The 18,189-nt window shown below is 40.1% G+C and overlaps 1 protein-coding gene and 1 long non-coding RNA gene across 2 annotated transcripts; one reads left to right on the forward strand and one right to left on the reverse strand.

The window, feature by feature from the left end:
* Positions 1-1,731: 1,731 nt before the first annotated feature.
* On the forward strand, positions 1,732-18,189 carry si:dkey-119m7.4 (uncharacterized protein LOC560629 homolog). The gene is made up of 10 exons (XM_038727466.1): positions 1,732-2,369; positions 3,075-3,178; positions 3,364-3,518; positions 4,485-4,653; positions 6,257-6,380; positions 8,181-8,287; positions 11,726-11,937; positions 12,060-12,168; positions 17,107-17,319; positions 17,801-18,189. Exons 1-10 carry the CDS (start codon positions 2,013-2,015, stop codon positions 17,886-17,888), a joined length of 1,638 nt encoding a protein of 545 aa, XP_038583394.1. The 5' UTR covers positions 1,732-2,012; the 3' UTR covers positions 17,889-18,189.
* Positions 8,763-10,981, reverse strand: LOC119909299. Its single transcript, XR_005445418.1, has 2 exons — positions 10,565-10,981; positions 8,763-10,177 (listed from the first exon to the last, which is right to left on the reverse strand). It is a non-coding gene; the product is annotated as an uncharacterized LOC119909299 (long non-coding RNA).

The following is an 18,189-nucleotide window of genomic DNA, read 5'->3' on the forward strand; positions in this document are numbered from 1 at the left end:
CGTTTCTTACCACTCACGATAGTGGGGAGGAGACAGTGGGAGACTGAATTTATCCCTGGTAGATTCTCATTTAGTGATGTTCCTCTGGAAAAAAAAGGACACACAAACTGTCATCTAATATCTCGACGCACAGGAGGCATTCGATCAGATTGGCTTTTTATATTTGAAAATTGTGCTACTGTGTGTGTTCATTTTCCTCCTACGCTCTACCCCCCCCCCCTTCCCCGCAACCGGTTGAGGCTGCTTTGGGCTGCCAAATGTGTCATCACACACCCCTATAGCAAACACTCACTTGTTCAAACCAACTCTGAACAGTTAAGTGGTACATTGACAAAAAACTACCATATATACAGCCATGAAAATCAAACAGACTAAAACACTGAACTAAGTTTCAGTACAGTGGACAGCGCCTACACTCACGCCCCTAATTCAGCCAGACAAGATTCATCATTTACGGCACAAATGCCAAGTTGCTTAGCAGTGATAATAATCATATGCCAAAAAGCATTAACCACGTGCCAGTAAGCAGTGCATCTACCAAGTAAAAAGTTGCTCCTCGGACCCAGCTGAACAGGCTCCCTCCTGTAGAGATGGGGACTGTTCTAGAAGGGACCTGGTGGGACTGCGACCTCCTAAGGGCCGGTCTAAAGCAGGAGAATGTAAAGACAGCAAGGACAAAGTAGTAAAGGGGCAAAAAGAGAAATAAATGAATAAAATAAAGCACAAATAAATGAAACCTAGCCTAACAGCTGCCCAACCGGTCCTGGCTCTATCTATCTCTATCTCTTCATTCCCGGGGCCCAACACGTGGAAGAAGTTTGCCTTGAGGGCTTTCTGGCAGAGAGGCTTTCTGCCTTTCTTTTTTCCTAGTCCTAACCAAGTAGTTAGGTTATCTTCTTGTTAATCACCTGTTTTGCAATATTTAAAAAAAACTCGCACACAAAATGAAATGACACTGGAATTTAATTTGTTGTTTGTTCTTTTGGCATGTGTGATTTGGCCCTTGACAGTACGGTGGAGCCCCACACCTCTATAAAAGAATTCCAAATGTCAGTCCTCTCAGATTACCCCCAGGGATCTCTGTTCCAGTTTTGTGAATGGTTTTGGTCGTGGTGTCCGCTTTGAGCCACTGAGTAGTGTGAAGCTCACCCAGAGAGAGACTCACTCTCATGTTTAAACTATGCAACAGTAGCTCAAGCCAGAGACCCTGATAGGCAGAGGAATGGGAGCTAGTGCTGATGGGAGTCAGTAGCCAGAGCAGCCTTAATCCCGCCCTGCTGTATTTGTCTACTTCTTTTGTGTCACCAGCTTAGATGCTTACTTCCCCGAAATGGAATCGCAGGTCAGATGAATTACAGAATACCAGTTGGAATGTGCTTTTCTTTTAGCTGGTGTTAATGTCCTGCTTACAACAATTGAACAGGTTTGACAACTGAAATGCAGCTTTGAAAGTCCATTTGATACCTTTTTCTCAAAAGCAATGTAAACATGAGAAGTTTGTCAACGTAAAGGTGTTTTGTCTGCAGTCCATAAAATCCCACTGAGTGAGGCCCGTTTGTCACACATCCTGGTAAAGTCAAAATGTGTTACCTAAAACAAATCTTATGAAACTTTTTGAGGTGGGGAAAGAGACAAAAACAACTCCTGCAGCTCCTCCCACACAGAGCAAACACCTCCCTCCTGCTTTAGTTCCCTCCCATCACACTGAGGTTAAATAACCTTCACACAGCTCCACATTTCACAACAGATAGCCACAGGTTGTGGACTGACTGGAGCACAAGGTGTGGCTGTATCTGAATGAGGATTCTTTCTATACTTGTTAATCATCAGCCCGGCACACATTCATTTCAGTGTTGTATCTCTGACATTTGACTGAGGCTTGGCTCTCTGCCTTTATCTGCTTGTGCATTTTTGGCCTCTGCATTTTAGGAGCACTTTTGGACTTTATGAATGAGACCTGATCAGTTACAGAGTGACACATTTTAAAGTGCGCATCTACAAAAAGCAGGGGAATGAATTTTGATGAAATTCTTTGTCTTATCGGAGGCTTCGGGAAGTTCCAAAAGATCGTGTATGTATGGATCTGTGTGCCGCAGATCTTTCTGGCATTCCACATGCTGGTCTCTGTCTTCACGGGGGCTGTTCCTCCACATTTATGCCGCTCCACATGGCCCTCAGCTGGTGATCCGGCCTCTTTCAACTTCAACCTCAGCCTTCAGTCTACCCCTGATGGCCAGCCTGAGCTGTCCTGCACAGTCCCCTTGAACCACAGCGATGCAGTAGCTCTTGGTGATGGACACCCTACTGGGAGCTGCCAGAGGGGCTGGGAGTACAGCACAGAGACCTTCCAAAGCACCATAGTAACTGAGGTGAGTTAAAAACCAACAGCTTCTCTGACAGACTCTAAATCAGGATTTATATTTATTGAATATACCTATTTTCATCTGTTTAACATGAGGGCTCCATGCAGCTAAGGAATGTAAATGTTTTTTTTTGTGCTCTGGTGATATCTAAGACTGGATTACAGGTTACCTTAACAATGTTACGGTTGAGAGATGGAGTCCTGCAGCGCAGGTATCTTCCAGGCCTTGAGGCCCAACCTGAGGGTTGGGCAGCAGGAGCGGTTACATCGTAAAATGATGCGATTGGACAAAGCAATGTCACATGTGACCAGAGTCACAGCCAGCAGGCAGGACATCTGCAGTTGATTTAAAAATCTCTGGAAGTTGGCCAGTAATATTCCAGCTGCGGATAATATAAGGACTTAGCGGTTCTCAGGAACAATAGCAGTAGTTTAAATCTAGTCATGACATGTGGTTTTATTAAAACAAGACTAAGCCTCCAAAGGAGAGTGCTTCACCAATATGAAAGTGTTGAACAGAACAAAATGATGATTTCTGTATTTTTAAATGAAATTATAAAACGGGTAGTATAAATATAGAGAGCAAAATTCATGGCACTCTGGATGGTAGTTGGGAGGTGTCTGCACTTGACCCTCACTTTTCAGGCAGTTCTCAGACTAAACCTTCCTAAATGTGTAAGTGTTTTCAGTGAAATGCTGTGCCTCTTTGCAGTGGGACCTGGTTTGTGATAGAGCCAAACTGAACAACATGGGCTCCTCCATCTACATGTTTGGCCTCCTTGTTGGAGCTGTTGTGTTTGGGAGCTTAGCTGATAAGTAAGTTTGAAAACACTCACCATCTTCAGAGCACTGTTGAATAAATGATGGAACTTCTTACCACTTGTTCCCCGGTTTTGTCTTCTGCATTACTTTCTAGAAGTGTTAGAATTTTGCATCAGGACAAATTTTAAGTCGCCTTTACATGGAATGACCAAGTTCAGAAATGTCTTGTCGTGATCCAGGTATGGTCGCAGGATCATCATCCTCATCAACCTGGCTTCCCAGGCTGTCTTTGGGGTTGGTGCTGCTTTCGCCCCTAATTTCTACATCTACACGGCCCTTCGCTTTATGGTTGGAACATCAGTCTCTGGTGTCATCATGAATGCCTTCGTCCTAGGTCAGTGTCTTATAGAGGGGTGCTCAAAAAAAAGAAAAAAAACAAATACAATATTATTTTTGAGGATTGGACTGCACAATGAATCCTTTAATATCTGTGAATATGTCTGTGGCTTCCACAATTAATAAACTGGATCAGTGCAATATGTATCCTATGCTTTGATAGGGCCTGCCTAATTTCATGATTTTATTTGTTCAGTCAAATTGTATTGGGGTATCTAGCCAGGCAGATTGGCTTGATTTTGTTTACCATGGGTTTGATATATCCAACTATGTGAATTATGCTGCCACCTTGGAACAATGGAGGTGAATGGAAGTACTTTGGTGGCGCTTTCAGCATTGAAAACATCCATTTGTAAAACTTGATAGCACTGTGTCTTTAGAGAAAGAATGTTGCAGGTACTCAAGATAGTTCACAGACCTCACTGTTTTCATTAGCAACTGTCTGCCTAATGAAAACTTTTTTACAGATTTACAGTGTCACTGATTAACAGGTTAAGAAAGAGAAACAGGAGAACGCCTGTCAGCAGTGGAGCGCCATGACCGTCTGGAAAAAATCAACCAAAATCTATTACCATTTGGGATATTGATATTAATTTGGTTGAATTTGTCCTTTTCAAGCTTTTTTATTTTTAGAAGTACAGTATGAAAATGAAGGCAGTTTAAAATGTTTGAACACTATTTTATTCCAAAAGGTGGGTGAATAATCAAAGCAAATCTAATCTTAAACAGATAGTCCACTGATTTTACACAAAAGGCCCTACTAGTAATGAACAGTACTACTCATTCTGTTGTATAACCTCTTCTGTGTCTTTGGATGAGAAAATAACCTTGATGATATCGTTGAGGTTGTGGAACGGACTGGGTTGATACCCCTATTTGTACATAGTTTCTTCAGTCATTATTGTGTGTACATACAGTATGCTGTGTGATTAAGGTGTCCCTGTCATGTTGGTGTCTCGTCCAGGCACAGAATGGACAGGATCTAAGCAGCGGATGTTGGCGGGTATAATCACTGACTACTTCTTTGGCATTGGCTACATTCTGCTTGCCGGATTGGCATACCTCATAAGAGACTGGCGTAAACTGCAGCTGGCAATCTCAGCACCTGGTTTCCTCTTCATTTTCTACATCTGGTGAGTGGTCAGGGTCAGCAGAGGGACCCAGATTTGATGCAGTGTGTTTCTTGAGTTTCGAAAGACAAAAAATTACTTTAACAGTATCTTTAGAAAATCAACAGACTGGGTTGAGTTTTGCTTGTGTTTTTGAGAGTATATGATAAAGGACATCCCCTTTTTATTCCCTATGAATGAAAACAAAATGTGTAGTAGATGCCAAATTCCTCTTTTACTTTTAGTGTAGGAAAATGCACTGACATACTTGCTATAGATCTCCCTTGACACACATTTTTAATTGTCAAACACAACTGATAACCTGAATAATGGCTGCATTTGACTGAAGACTTCCAGTGTTCTAATGTTATTAGTTACACCTGCCCTTTTTCTTAATACAAGTCAACTTGTTTGCGCGGTGATAGTAATCAGGCGGACACTCACATTGTGAGATGCACATGTGTAGATTTGTGGTGAGATTTCTGCCTGATCACAAGTGTTTTCGGTTAGTTTCGGTTTCCACCTCCTTGTCTCATCCTAACATACAGTCCTAAACTGAAGGGCGTACGACCATATCAGCAGAGCAATAACTCTCACTCTGCACAGCCCAGAGTAACGGCAGAACTTTAAAAAAATATTCTCATTAAATGATGACATTAGTCTCGTAATGTCATGACTTTTTTTCTCTGTAGGAGAGATTTTGAATGTGCAGAAATTTGACATGATAACAAATCCTGCTGAAGAGCTACAATGTCCAGAAGTTTATAAATTAATTAAAATGAATTCATCACTGAGTTGAAATGTGCATTTGACACACACAAGTCACTTCCCCAAAGGTACAATTTTTTTTTTTTATTACTATACAATACAAGGTTGTATGATACACATACAAACATAGAATCAAATGTGTATTAAAATATGGTAACATATTTAAAATGATCTGTGCTGGGAGCTAAGGGTGGGCGGGTAGGTGGTGGTGCTGGAGTGGGTGTGGATGAGGGGCCCAATTTGGAAAATGTTGTCCCCCTGTCCATAATTCCTAATGGCTGGCCTGCCTGCACCACCTGACGTACGGAGTTTCTGTTCTGTACCTCTCCCACTGCTCTGTCTGAATCCACAAGAGATGTTGAAGCCCTGTCTGTCTTGCATTTATAGAAGCATGGCATGATGGTTTCTGGTCAAAAATTCATGTCACATCATTTCTGTGATAAAATGTAATAATGCAATGTAGAATTACAATAAAATAGCTGCTTCAACTCCACCTAGGGCTTTTGGCTCAAATTATCCCATCACTGCCATTCAGCAGCTAACGTCATGCTAACAGTATAGCCTCAAACTGTAACTTCCTAAAGCACTAACACCTGAGATTTATTCACACTTGTTTGTAATAGTTAGGACACAAGAATCATTACTTTTTAAACTTAAATGTGCTTATCATTTATTCCATGGGCCTCTCTCTATCACAGGGTGAGTAAAATGGATGTATCTTCAAAAATGTGTGGTCACATGACCAATGTTGCAGAGAAACAAGGGGAGGCTCAACTTCCCCACAGGCTCAAATTGCCCTGCTCTCCCTTACAGGTGTTTGCAAGAAGTTTACCTGGGCAATTTGTTTTTACGTTTTTAGGGTGTTGCCAAAATCAGCTCGCTGGTTAATGGCCAATGACAGAAAAGAGGAAGCATGGGAACTGATTCTGAAAGCAGCGCAGATGAATGGGAAGCCCCTCACCAAAGATTTGGAGATGTGTCAGGTAAAGATGCAATTTTTTTTTTTTACTATAGATATTTTTGATTTACTATACAAAACTGATCTTTGTAAAATATAACCTCACCCCCCTTACTTACTGCTGCTATGACACGAAGGATCTTTCTTTCCACAAATGTGGAAATTTAGCAACCAGCAACCGTCGATTTTGCCAGCTGAGTAGAAAACTGTTGTTTGCAGCTTTCTCAGCTGTAACTTTCTAGCTAATTAAGCTTAACTAAGTACTTGATCACTACATACTGTATGATATTGTGGTAAAATGGGGGGGGGGCTAAATCTTGAGAAGCTACAGCGTTGCAGTCTCTATTCATTAACATACATTTCCAGCTAAAGTGAGGCTTATTATTAATATCAATACATCAGTCTTTGTGTGGTTTGTCAGTGCTATTACGGCCGAACGGTCCACGAGGTTCAGCACACCACCAGCTAGTGATGTAGCACTCGAGACCGGTCTTGGTTTTAAGACCACATATTGATGGTCTTGGTGTTGTCTTGGTCATTGAGGACTCAGGATTTTATTTCAAGACCAGTCAAGACCATAACTTTGGGAATATCAATAATAAATTGCTTTTGCATTGTCTGACTTGTTAACATCCTAACTTTGTTTGGAAGTAAAACTTATTGCTTCAAATGCAACCAATATCCCTAATTAATGATTGTCACCCCTCCCTGCGATGCTTGCGTTGATTTCAGCTCTTAGTGTTTGGATGCGGGTGTTTTAATGGGAATGTGGATCTTTTTAGATAACTTTGAGAACTACTTATGATCTCATTCCACATTTTATTGCGTGCCATGCAATGCAGGGAACTGGTCTTGGTCTTGACTACAACACTACCACCAGCACAGCTGGAGCTCTGTCTTTTCCTCTTCACCTCTATGTAGAGAGACACACACACGTTTTTTATGGGTTAGGGTTACAATTTAGGATTTATTCACGCACTTTAAAAAGATTTATTAAAAGCTTCTTTCTTTTCACATTTTTGTTTACAGCTTTATATGTTATTTATATGATCATAGGCTGTGTATTAATGCATTGGGAGAAAACCAGTAGTTCTACGTAAAATCAGACATTGAGTACCCCCATTTAGCCAAAATGGTATGATCCTCATTATAAATGTATCTTCTAACCTCACAAACTAGTTAATTAAAGCTCTTCCTTAATGCTTCCTTCATGTGTTCATTGGATGGTCCCATGTCCCGAGTTGTGAAGTCGTTCTTCTGACCTCAGTGTGTTCATGTGCTTTTAAATGGGAATGTGGAAAAAAACACGGACGTTACAAAGATGTGTTGGATTGTCACTTTGAAGCTTTAAGTGACCTTAGAGAAGATAAAAACACTTAATCTATTCTGTGCTCTTGTGTTTTTGCTTTTACCCTAAACAGTCTTTAAATGCAAAGTTTAGTTCTTACTACAGCCACATGTACCCCACTGAGTTTCGACAATCATTTGTAGGAGGGGTTTAATAACTTGTTCTGACTGGAAAAAAAGATAATTTTATAATTGATAAATTACAAATTAATATCAAAATTTGTAGATCACCTCATTGGTCTTCACTGCATATTTCTGAATAGCTCTTCTTGATTCAGTAGCAGTGAGAGTGCACCAACTGACTAGTTACTCCACTATCAAACAAATGCCTCTGACTCAACCAGCAACCATTATTACTTTGCATAAATGTGTCCCTCACTCATTATCATTTAAACATGCAAACTACTTTAAACAGTACTGTTCTGTCACTTCAAACTCCAGAGCGTCTTACTCACTGTCTAACTCAATGTTTTACCAGGTCTATAAAATTGAAGAGGATACAGAGGTGAAGAAAAAACACTCAATCATAGACCTTGTCCGAACCCCGAAAATGAGGAAGCAGTCTTTGATTGTTTTTTATCTCTGGTGAGTATGAGTACAACATTCTATCTCTCTTTATACAAGTTTCAAGACTTCGCCACTAAATCTGAAAATGTCACATCAACAGGTTTTAATGAGACATTAATTGCTGCAGTATTGCTTTTTCCTTGTGGTGTATAGTGGCACACCCAAACAGCAGAACTTCTCAGGAGGGATGCTTGCCCTCCCACATTCCTAACAGTCTGGAACTTGCCTAGCGCACTCTTCTTTGCCATCTCTTGTCAGTGTCATATTTACAACTGATTTAACGAGAAAACTCGGGGGGGGTTATGTATATATTTTAAATCACAAAATGGTACTGCGTCCTCACATCCACCCCCCAACTAAAAACTAATCGCTAAGATTGTAGCAAAAGGGGGGCATTACTTGTAATCATAAATTACAAGTAATGCAGAGCATATTCTTATTTATGCATTTATTTTTACTTATGTGTAACAGTATGGCATGTATAATTCTTCCCTGTGTGTAGACTAGCTGCTCTTCAATCACTGGATGAAACTTCTAAGACAGCTAACAAGTGACAGTGTAGTGTGTGTGTGACATGTTAAATAAAGGTTAAAACTTAAATGGAACAGTTGAAACCCAACAAAAAAAACAAAGTTCCTAGGGTTAACCATGTGGATTAGTGACAGATCATTAGGAAGACTGGAATGCACATGTGCAGCTCATTTATGTTAATGAGCTTGCTCACTGAAAACAGGCCAGATAGCTGCAGACTACATACCCCTCTAGTTTTTGCCCTTATTCTGAAAATTACTTCTTACTAATCTGTTTATAGCTAAGGAAAATTAAAATGTCACATCCCTTTTTACATGGAGCCATGCATACTCCAATTAATGTAATGATGTACGTTGTACTCCTACGCCCTAAGGAGGAATATTTCAAATTGCAGTCATGTTACTCCCAGGGTTGGTCTTCCCTGTTAAAGTAGGTGTGGTTCTCCTAATGACTCCTGACTCCTTTTGTGCATGCATCTCTCCCTTTCAAACCGTTGGCTAGTTGGTTTGTTTACAACGCACAGAGCTGAGGGCACACAGCCTTTTGACATGAAGCCTATGCCGAGTTCTAATAGTTCTACTTTTAAACGTTAAGACAGGTTTTTGAAAATGCAAATATCACAAGCCAATCTTTTCAGGACGGTGGTTGAACAAATGAAAGCACGAGCCTGTGTTCGTACTGTCAAGTCTGTACTGCACCTCTGCATTCAATCAGTAACATTGGTCCAGTCGTATGCAAGACTAGCTGCGGATCTCTTAGCTGCCTTTATGTCCGACAATGACCCTTGCTCTGGGGGATATGGGATGAAACTCATTGACACTGGTGCCAGTGCCGGCAGCCCGCTGGTGTTGTTGGACACGCCCTTCAGTCCTCCTCTGCTGGAGGGTGTAATGGGTGGCGGCACAAAGAGGAATCACCACTGGAATCTTAACTACCCGCCAACGCTACCTGGGGACTTCCACCCCAGGAAATGTTCCATTTCTACTTTAACCCATTATACAAAGGCTACACAGGTTTACTGAAGTAAGAGATGTGGTTCCACAAGAATTACTCATTTGATAACTAGTAACTAAGTGCCTGGAGAGAGGGAAAAAAAAGTGGTCACTAATGCAAATAACCAAATTACAATAAAGAGTTTTACAATTTCAGCAAACATGTTAATAATTTTAACAAAACACTCCCAGTTATTGTTGATTATTGAAGAAACAAAAGGTCGAAGTGGGCCAGGGCCAGCTGTGGAGAGGCAAACTAAGGGTGTGCTCCAACTTACCCACCGTGTGTGCCTGCAGCAATCGATAGTCACTGCAAATCGTGCCCCAGTGCTGTTAACACTACACTTGGTGAAGGGACCCACACTAGCCTCCACCACTAAAACCCCTGAGAAGGAAAATAAGTTAAATAAAACACAATGGGCCAGTTGGTTATGTCTAAAATGCAAGCATACTCAACTGGGAGAGCGCCACCTGGAGGCACTGCAGCCAGAGTGTACCAACAATTAATTGTTAAAATCTTAGATTAACTAAGGCAAAACAGCAGCTGACAACCTACAATAAAATAAAAGAAATACATTAACAACAGGTTTATAACAGTTACCTCTGGTAGTTATCATACCCCACTTGTTGCTCATTAAGCTTCTCATACCTTAACACAAGGTGCTCTGTAAAAGGACAACACATCATGCCTCTCTAGATAGGGAACCTTGGAATCAGTCAAAACAACCTCAGTCATTTGGAACACAATAAAAACATAAGACAGGTCACCTACCTAAACGTCAGAGGGTTCCGTGGTGCAACAGACAGGCAGGGAAAAAGCAGATAGGCAGTTACGTTATGATAACACAGCTGCCTTAAATAAGCTTATCTAATTAGGGGGTTTGATCTGAGTGGAGCTAATTTGATGCTTTAGAGGTGCATTCAAGCGCAAAACACCTGTAGGCCTGCATAGAAGCGCGCACACACACCACTACAAATGTATTTGTTCAGTCTCCCTGGCACAGAGACCTGCCAGGCAGATCTATGGCATGCCAGAGATAGTCTTCCCTGCACACGTGCACACACACACAAACAACACACAGTCAAAACTAGATAAAAGGAGTGTTATCACTCAGGTGTATGGACAATCTGGCAGAGACTGGTTGGAAAGCCGGGGTTTAAGACAGGAGTGGTGATTGCTGGATCTGCTTCAGGTGAGTAGGAGAGAGAGAGAGAGGACCATGACCGCCACACCCACTCAACACAGGACAGACAGATGACAAAGCACAAACACAAGGGAGAGGGAAACAGACAGAACGCACTAAGACTGGGAAGGCAGCAAGCCAAATCAAGACACACACGAACAAACTCACGATCCTCTATGGACTACTTTCTTTTTTTTTTTTAGTTCCAGCAAATCACAGTTTCTGTCAAAAATGTGTTTTAAAGCCAGTCAATAAGATTTGACTTACTTGTTGTACAACATGACCGTAATGTGAGATGGGTATGGAAATAGAACAGTCTCATAAGTGTTCACAAAGTATACATTACACCACGGTGCTGGCCTGCCAAGATACGTTACTCATACAACCCAATGCACAAATAAATGTAGAGTGATTTGTATCTGGATCTGTGCATCAACTTTACCAGTCTTTAATCATCATTTGAACATCATTTTAGCATTTTTAAATAGAAATATATTGGTCGATCTATCACTTTTTGAGTGGATTCATTTGAGACGCTTCTACCGTTCTGTTTCAAACTAAATCTACAAATTCATGAGATGATTTAGCCTCTATTTAGCTAGCCATGCGCCCGCTGCGCCTCCCCTTCTTCAAACAGTGCGGAAGAACAGTCGGTATATGATAAAGGGAAAGAAGAAGTGAACGTGAACCATGTGTATGACATTCTCCAAAGTGGTGCTTATGTTCGACTTTTTTCCCATCTGTCTCAGGTTCGCCAACGTGCTAGTGTACTACGGCCTGTCTCTCAACATTTCTGACTTTGGAATGAACATCTATCTGACCCAGATGATCTTTGGCCTGGTGGAGATGCCTGCACGCACCATCACCCTGTTTACCCTGAACCGTTCTCGTAAGATCTCCCAGCTAGCTTTCCTGGCTGTGGGTGGCACAGCCTGCCTGCTGACCATCTTCATCCCCAGCGGTATGAACACATGTACAGCTGTGTACTGTAGATGTCCTTACATTTTTGCTTGGGCTGGTGACTTTTCTCATTTTATCAACATTCAGTGTGAAATAAACTACTTTTCATATGACTTCCCCTAGACCTGTCTGTCATTAAGACTGTGTTGGCCATGACTGGGAAGTTTGGAATCACAGCCTCTCTGTCCATTATTTACGTCTACTCAGCTGAGGTGTTCCCTACTGTTATCAGGTGAGTGTTTCCGTCCCAAACCCTCCTGTGTGTTCCTGACAAAAAAGATAGCTGCTCCCTGACAAGGTTCCTGTGCCGCAATTTGATGCAATTTAGCAGTTTTGGCTGGCATTGTCCCTGCATTTCCTTTAGGTGGTTTATGACCCTGTCCAGTGCTCATTTTGAAATGAAGCCAGCTGTGTTGTTGTTGAGGTGTAATGCCAAAAAATCCATTTGACTCAAAACAATCAGCAGTCTAAAGGCTACTTAAACTTCAATAATGTCAAACAGTTAAAGAGCACAAAATAATATCAGTACTGTCCAGCCAGAATGCTTTTATAGCACAGATATTTGTGATGCTCATCAGCTCATGAGAAAACAAAGCTGTTACTCTAAAGAATGAACAATTGTGTTCTCAGGCCCTCCAGTATCCTTGAGCACTGAATGTCTTTGCTAAATTTCTATTAGTCTCTTTTGAAAAAACCCTATTCTGCTGGGAGTATAAGACATAAAATGAGATCCTTGTGAGTTTTTCTAAATCTAAAGAAATTTAGCTTTTCTAAATCTAAAGAAATAAAAGTAGTGGATGATTTAAACATGTAATACATGTTGAATATGTAAATAAAAAAATTTTAGAACTTAAAACACATTAACTAAAACAAGCTTTGTTATAAACTTTATGAACTTAAAAGTTTATAACAAACAAACAAGAGCGGGATACTTTGGATTGTGTCCCTTTTTTATCTGATATATTCCATATGTTTTTTTTCCAGAGCAGTAAATGCAAACCAGATGCTGGAACATCAGATTTAGGAGCAGCAGTGTCATTGTTATTGTTTGCAGACTGATACCATGTACACTGCTCAAAAAAATTGTGGGAACACTTAAATCTCGATGAACGAAATAGTTCAAATTTCAAAATATTTACTGTACATTATATAATTTGTTGAGAACAAAATGACGTAACTAGGGCCGAGGCGATTGCATCGCGTATGCATCTGGTTTTTAGTGGGATTCCACACAAGCACGGCACATTAGGACACGTAGTTCGTTGAAATATATTTTCTTCATCCCCTTCATGTGAAAAGTAATTGTTGTCATGGTAACGTAACGTTACACCGTGTGTGATCTAACGATCGGCTGTTTCATATTTTCTGTTTGTGTAACGGCCACGTATGAGCGAGAAAACAGCTGCATCTAACATTACAGACAACAATAACCGTACAGTCTGTGAATGGTTTCAGGTGTTTACTTTGCCCCACACTGATGCAGAAATACATTTGATTATCATACTGCATTACTCAATATTGAAATAAATCCATGTCAGAAACATTTAAAGTTTTAAGTAAAGCAGCCTAATTAATGTCTGTTATTGTTGTTATCACAACACATCAGTGAAGAGGAAATTTGATTAATTTTATGATATGCTGCTATTGTCATTATTCTAATGTGCTTCATCAGGATGACTTGATAAAATCTTATTGATTAGACATGTTTTTGATATTTAGTTTTAATAAATTGGGATGTTAATCGAGTAATAGGCAATTTCTTTTCTTTAGAATACACAAAAATAATCATTAGATTAATAGACTTGAAAAATAATGATTATGTACAGCCCTAGACGTAATAACGGTCCAATTTCACCAACTGATTGAGGGCTGGATTCAAAATCACACCGAAAATTAAAGTAAAACTCTTGAAATCACAGGCTGATTGAGTTTGTTTGACTTTTATCTGTGGTGCTACTTGGTGGCGATACTGATACATAACTTCATAGCTTCAGGGCTTCTCAGCAACTATTGTACTTAACAAAGTTGTATAGCAGTATATTTTCTGCTGTCTCTGTCCTCCTCCCTCAGAGACACCTCTGCTCTGTTTGACTGTCTCTCTCCTCCAGGATGCTTAATTCCCTCTGAAGCGAGTAAGCTAAACTTTATCAGAGGAGGTGAAGTTTACATTTGTGTGGATTTGTGGTGAGATTTATTTCTGATGACAAGTGTTTTAAGTTTTGGTTTTCTACCTCTGATGAAGAGCAGTGCGCTCGTCTCATCCAGTACAGTCCCAGAAGGGCTCTGTGTCTGTCAGACGGTCTAAAGGGGGAAACGTACTACCATATCAGCAGAGCAATAACGCAGGGTAATGCACAGCAGAGGGGAAGGTAGGTTTTGTTAAAATATTATGACTTCATTATCATTAGATTGCCATTTTATTCTCGTAATATTATGACTTTTGTCTCAAAATATTAATCTGTTAATGTCAGGGAACACAGATGTGAATGTGCAGAAAGTTTTGAACATGAGTAGAAATCCTGCTGAAACACAGGAGCTAATAGTCCATTTATCAAGCTTCTCTTAAGTGCTGAGAATAGAATAAATGTAATTTACTCCTACTTTTAAACTTAAGAATAAAAGTAAGTTATCAAATTTCTCAAAGCTAAGAATCACTCTAAGTTATTTTAGACAGCTCTCATGTGGGTGCTGATGGTGTAATGGATAAGACGCCTACCTTTAGTGTGAGAGACCCAGGTTCAGTCCCCCACTGTGACCCATCCACCATTGTGTTCCTGAGCAAGACACTTAACCCCTCGTTGCTCCAGAGGTGTGCGACCTCTGACATGTATAAGTTGCTTTGGATAAAAGCGGCAGCTAAATGAATAAATGTAAAGTAAGTGGCTAGGAGTTGCCAGTAGGGGCTTGTGATGGCACTGTGGAGACAGAAACATAGGAAGAATCTTTCTGAATTATTTGACGACGCGCAGTAAATTAGACGGGGTCGGACAGTGCAGGCATAATCTTTGTCAGCGAGTTGGTGAGGGACGTCAGCTCACCACTGACTTTACACAGTAATGCGTTTTCAGTTAAATTGAAGGTTGTAATGACGCTTAGTTTATTTGCTGATGATTTTGGCCATCACAACCATCGATAAGCTGAATAGTCATGGAAACAATTATAGCACTTACACACACTGTCATGCGTTTCATCGACTTCCCAACACCCCCGTAATCCGACAGAAGCAAACACAGTTCATGCAAATAGCCGGCAATACAGGAGTACTAGGCACCTTTGATGGCGTTCATATAAAGATAAACTTTTTTATCTTTTATTTATTAATGTGTAGGCCTATATCATAATGTATTATCTTAAAAAAAATGTTATAGTTAAATGTGTGTTGAATATAAACTCCTCTTAGGAATTTCACCATTCAATGTGAATTTATCTGAGAACATTCTTAAATAAGGAAATCTTTTCAGTGATTGGTCCTTGGCTACATCGTCATCCAAAATCCTGTTTGCTGCACAGCAAAGTGTCGTGAATCAGCACTAAGACTGACACTTAAGATTTAGTCCTACACTTCACTCAAATTAGGACTATGATGCTTGATAACTAACTTTTAAGCTCAGCTTTGAGCCAAGAATTTTTTTACTCTTAAGTCAGTTCTTAGCAGTGTTCTTATAAGTAATTCTGAGAAGCTTGATAAATATGGGCCCGGGAGTCCAACCAATTAATATTATCTGCGTTAATTATTATCAGTAGTAATTGTAAAAATCTGAAAAATGTATTGATACATGATACATAATTAAAATGTAGATCAACTATTTATAGGTAAAGTAGGTACAAGGTTCAATTTCACAAAAGGCATGACAAGATTGCAACAGAAAATGAGACGGTTGGCAGAGTTGTTGTGCATTATCTTGTGGGTCGATACACACCTGTCTCCTGGTATATCCTCTATGCTGGGAGAACATAGCAATCCTTCTTTCCACGCCATGTATGGCTGGGCCATCCTAGAGGAGCTGGACTACCAGTAGTAGTTTTGCTAGTGTCCAAGGACACTAGCAAAGGACACTGCATTTTGCATTTTGCAAAACGCAAAACTAGAGAACAAAAGTCAGAAAGAATAAAAAGAGAGCAACTGTCTGTGGCCACCAACTGCAAAACCATTCTCTTTTTGTTGTGTTGCTAATGACCTAGTACACCTGTTATCACTTTCATTTGCACCAAAACAAGTGAAATGATTCACAATCGCTTATGCTTCCTAACTGGAGAGACTCATATCCCCAAAAGTTAAGTTTAATTGACATGATGTTATACTGTGATGATTAAGTGGTTTTTGAGCAGAGTATGTACACGAACACTAATCAATAATGAGGGCATTTCTTATCTTTACACATAAGAATTAGTTGATCCTGAAATGGTAACCTCCATTTATGTTGGGTACCTTAAGACTAGATGAATCCTAATCCAATAGCATGGAATACTTTAGCAGTTAGCAAGAGCTAAATGGATAGTAAGTAAGGAATTGTGATTTGATTAAAATAAATATACATAATTATTTTTTCACACAAAAAATGAGAAATTTGTTTTGTATATTTATAGAATGATTACCATCACAAATCCAAGGTGATGTCTTCATATTCCTTCTTTTATCCAACCAATAGTCCAAAACACAAATATATTTAGGTTACTATCAACACAAAGGCAAAAAATAAGACCAAAAAATTACCAAAAAAAATCATTATCGGAGTTTTAACTCTAATATTGATTTCCATAGAAATACAATATTGGTTGAACTCTACCAGTGACCACTCTCCCACTGGAAAGCTAGTTCTATTCTCATCTGCTAAATAAATGAACATTGTGACAAGAGAGTGTTCAGCATTACAAGTTGACCCACTCAGAAGGGGAAGACGGAAAGAGGCCTTGTTCAGTAATGTCAGTGTTTTTGTTGTGATTTATGACCTGTCACCAGACATTTGTGTACACTAATGTGAAATGTGATTTTAAATACTATTACAGGTTAACACCGGTCTGTTTTTTTGCTGATAAAGATTAATAGGCCTATAGGTCAAATATTATTCTGATCACCCGAGAATTGCTTGAAGACAAGTGACTCGGCAGAATCAATAAGGATATGTAGGTTCTGACTCTCTTTGTCCTCCCACTCCACTGTCACTCACAGACAAAATGGGATCGGTATAGGTTCCATGTGTGCTCGGACTGGAGGAGTCCTGGCTCCCATGCTGTACCTTCTGAGGAGCATCAGTCCACAGGCTCCCATGGTTCTGTGTGGCCTCTGCCCTCTGCTGGGTGCTGTCCTCACCCTGCTGCTACCTGAGACAGCCAATAAGTCCCTACCTGACACCATTGAAGACGTGGAGGGATCCAGCCTCAGGTTTGACACCGCCACTTTTAGACCAATGTCTTTAAAGCGTCAGGGGCCTGTACTATGAAGCAAGTTCAACAAAACCAGGATACCTTTTCATTGTCTGGCTTCATTAAGTCCAACAATAGATCACGCTAAGCAGTCACACAACGCTGGTCGTCAACTCTGTAAGGCAACCCAGGATTTCCCAATCCAGGCACGATGCTGTGTAGACTGTGTAAAAGGGACTGGCAACAAAGAGCAAACTATTTAAACTATATAGACAGAAATTAAGAAGTTTAACACATAATCCAGGCCAGAAGCGAGCTGAAGCTGCCACATGCAGGAAGGACAGCTGGCAAAAAAATTAGAGTAACATAAAATTGGGCCTCATGCGAAAACAACTTGTAAACAGAATTGTTCTGAAGTGAATGTAACTCTACGGTTGTTGAACGGCTGTAACGAGGCATAATAGTCAGAATAAAATGTTTCCATTTCTTGTCTTTGTCAGTGAGGAGGATGGCGGTGTGAAGCCAGTCAACTTCCAGACTTCTTGGAAGAAAACGGACGTCGTTGGGAACACCAGGGCGAATTTATGAGCAACAGCGCCATATATCATGAGGCAGTCAGTATTATTTCAGGACGATTCCATAAGTCTGTTTCCAGTGGGAGTCAAGATTACATTTAGTTTTTATGGGTCTTTTACAAGATACCCAGATTCTGAACACTTAAACAAAAGTGTAAGTATTTTTACTCTTCTTTTTTTTTACTACTTTTTGTACACGTTTGTATGTATGCCATGTTATGTATGCCATCTTTGATTTTGTTCATGTGTCCATGTGTTAAATATCATCAGCTTATGTTATGTCAGTGGAATAAAATAACTCATTTTGAATGTGA

This window comes from Micropterus salmoides, unplaced genomic scaffold (genome assembly GCF_014851395.1).
Source record: "Micropterus salmoides isolate LMB-PRFRI ecotype aquatic unplaced genomic scaffold, ASM1485139v1 Ms_hic_scaffold_18, whole genome shotgun sequence".
NCBI lineage: Eukaryota > Metazoa > Chordata > Actinopteri > Centrarchiformes > Centrarchidae > Micropterus > Micropterus salmoides.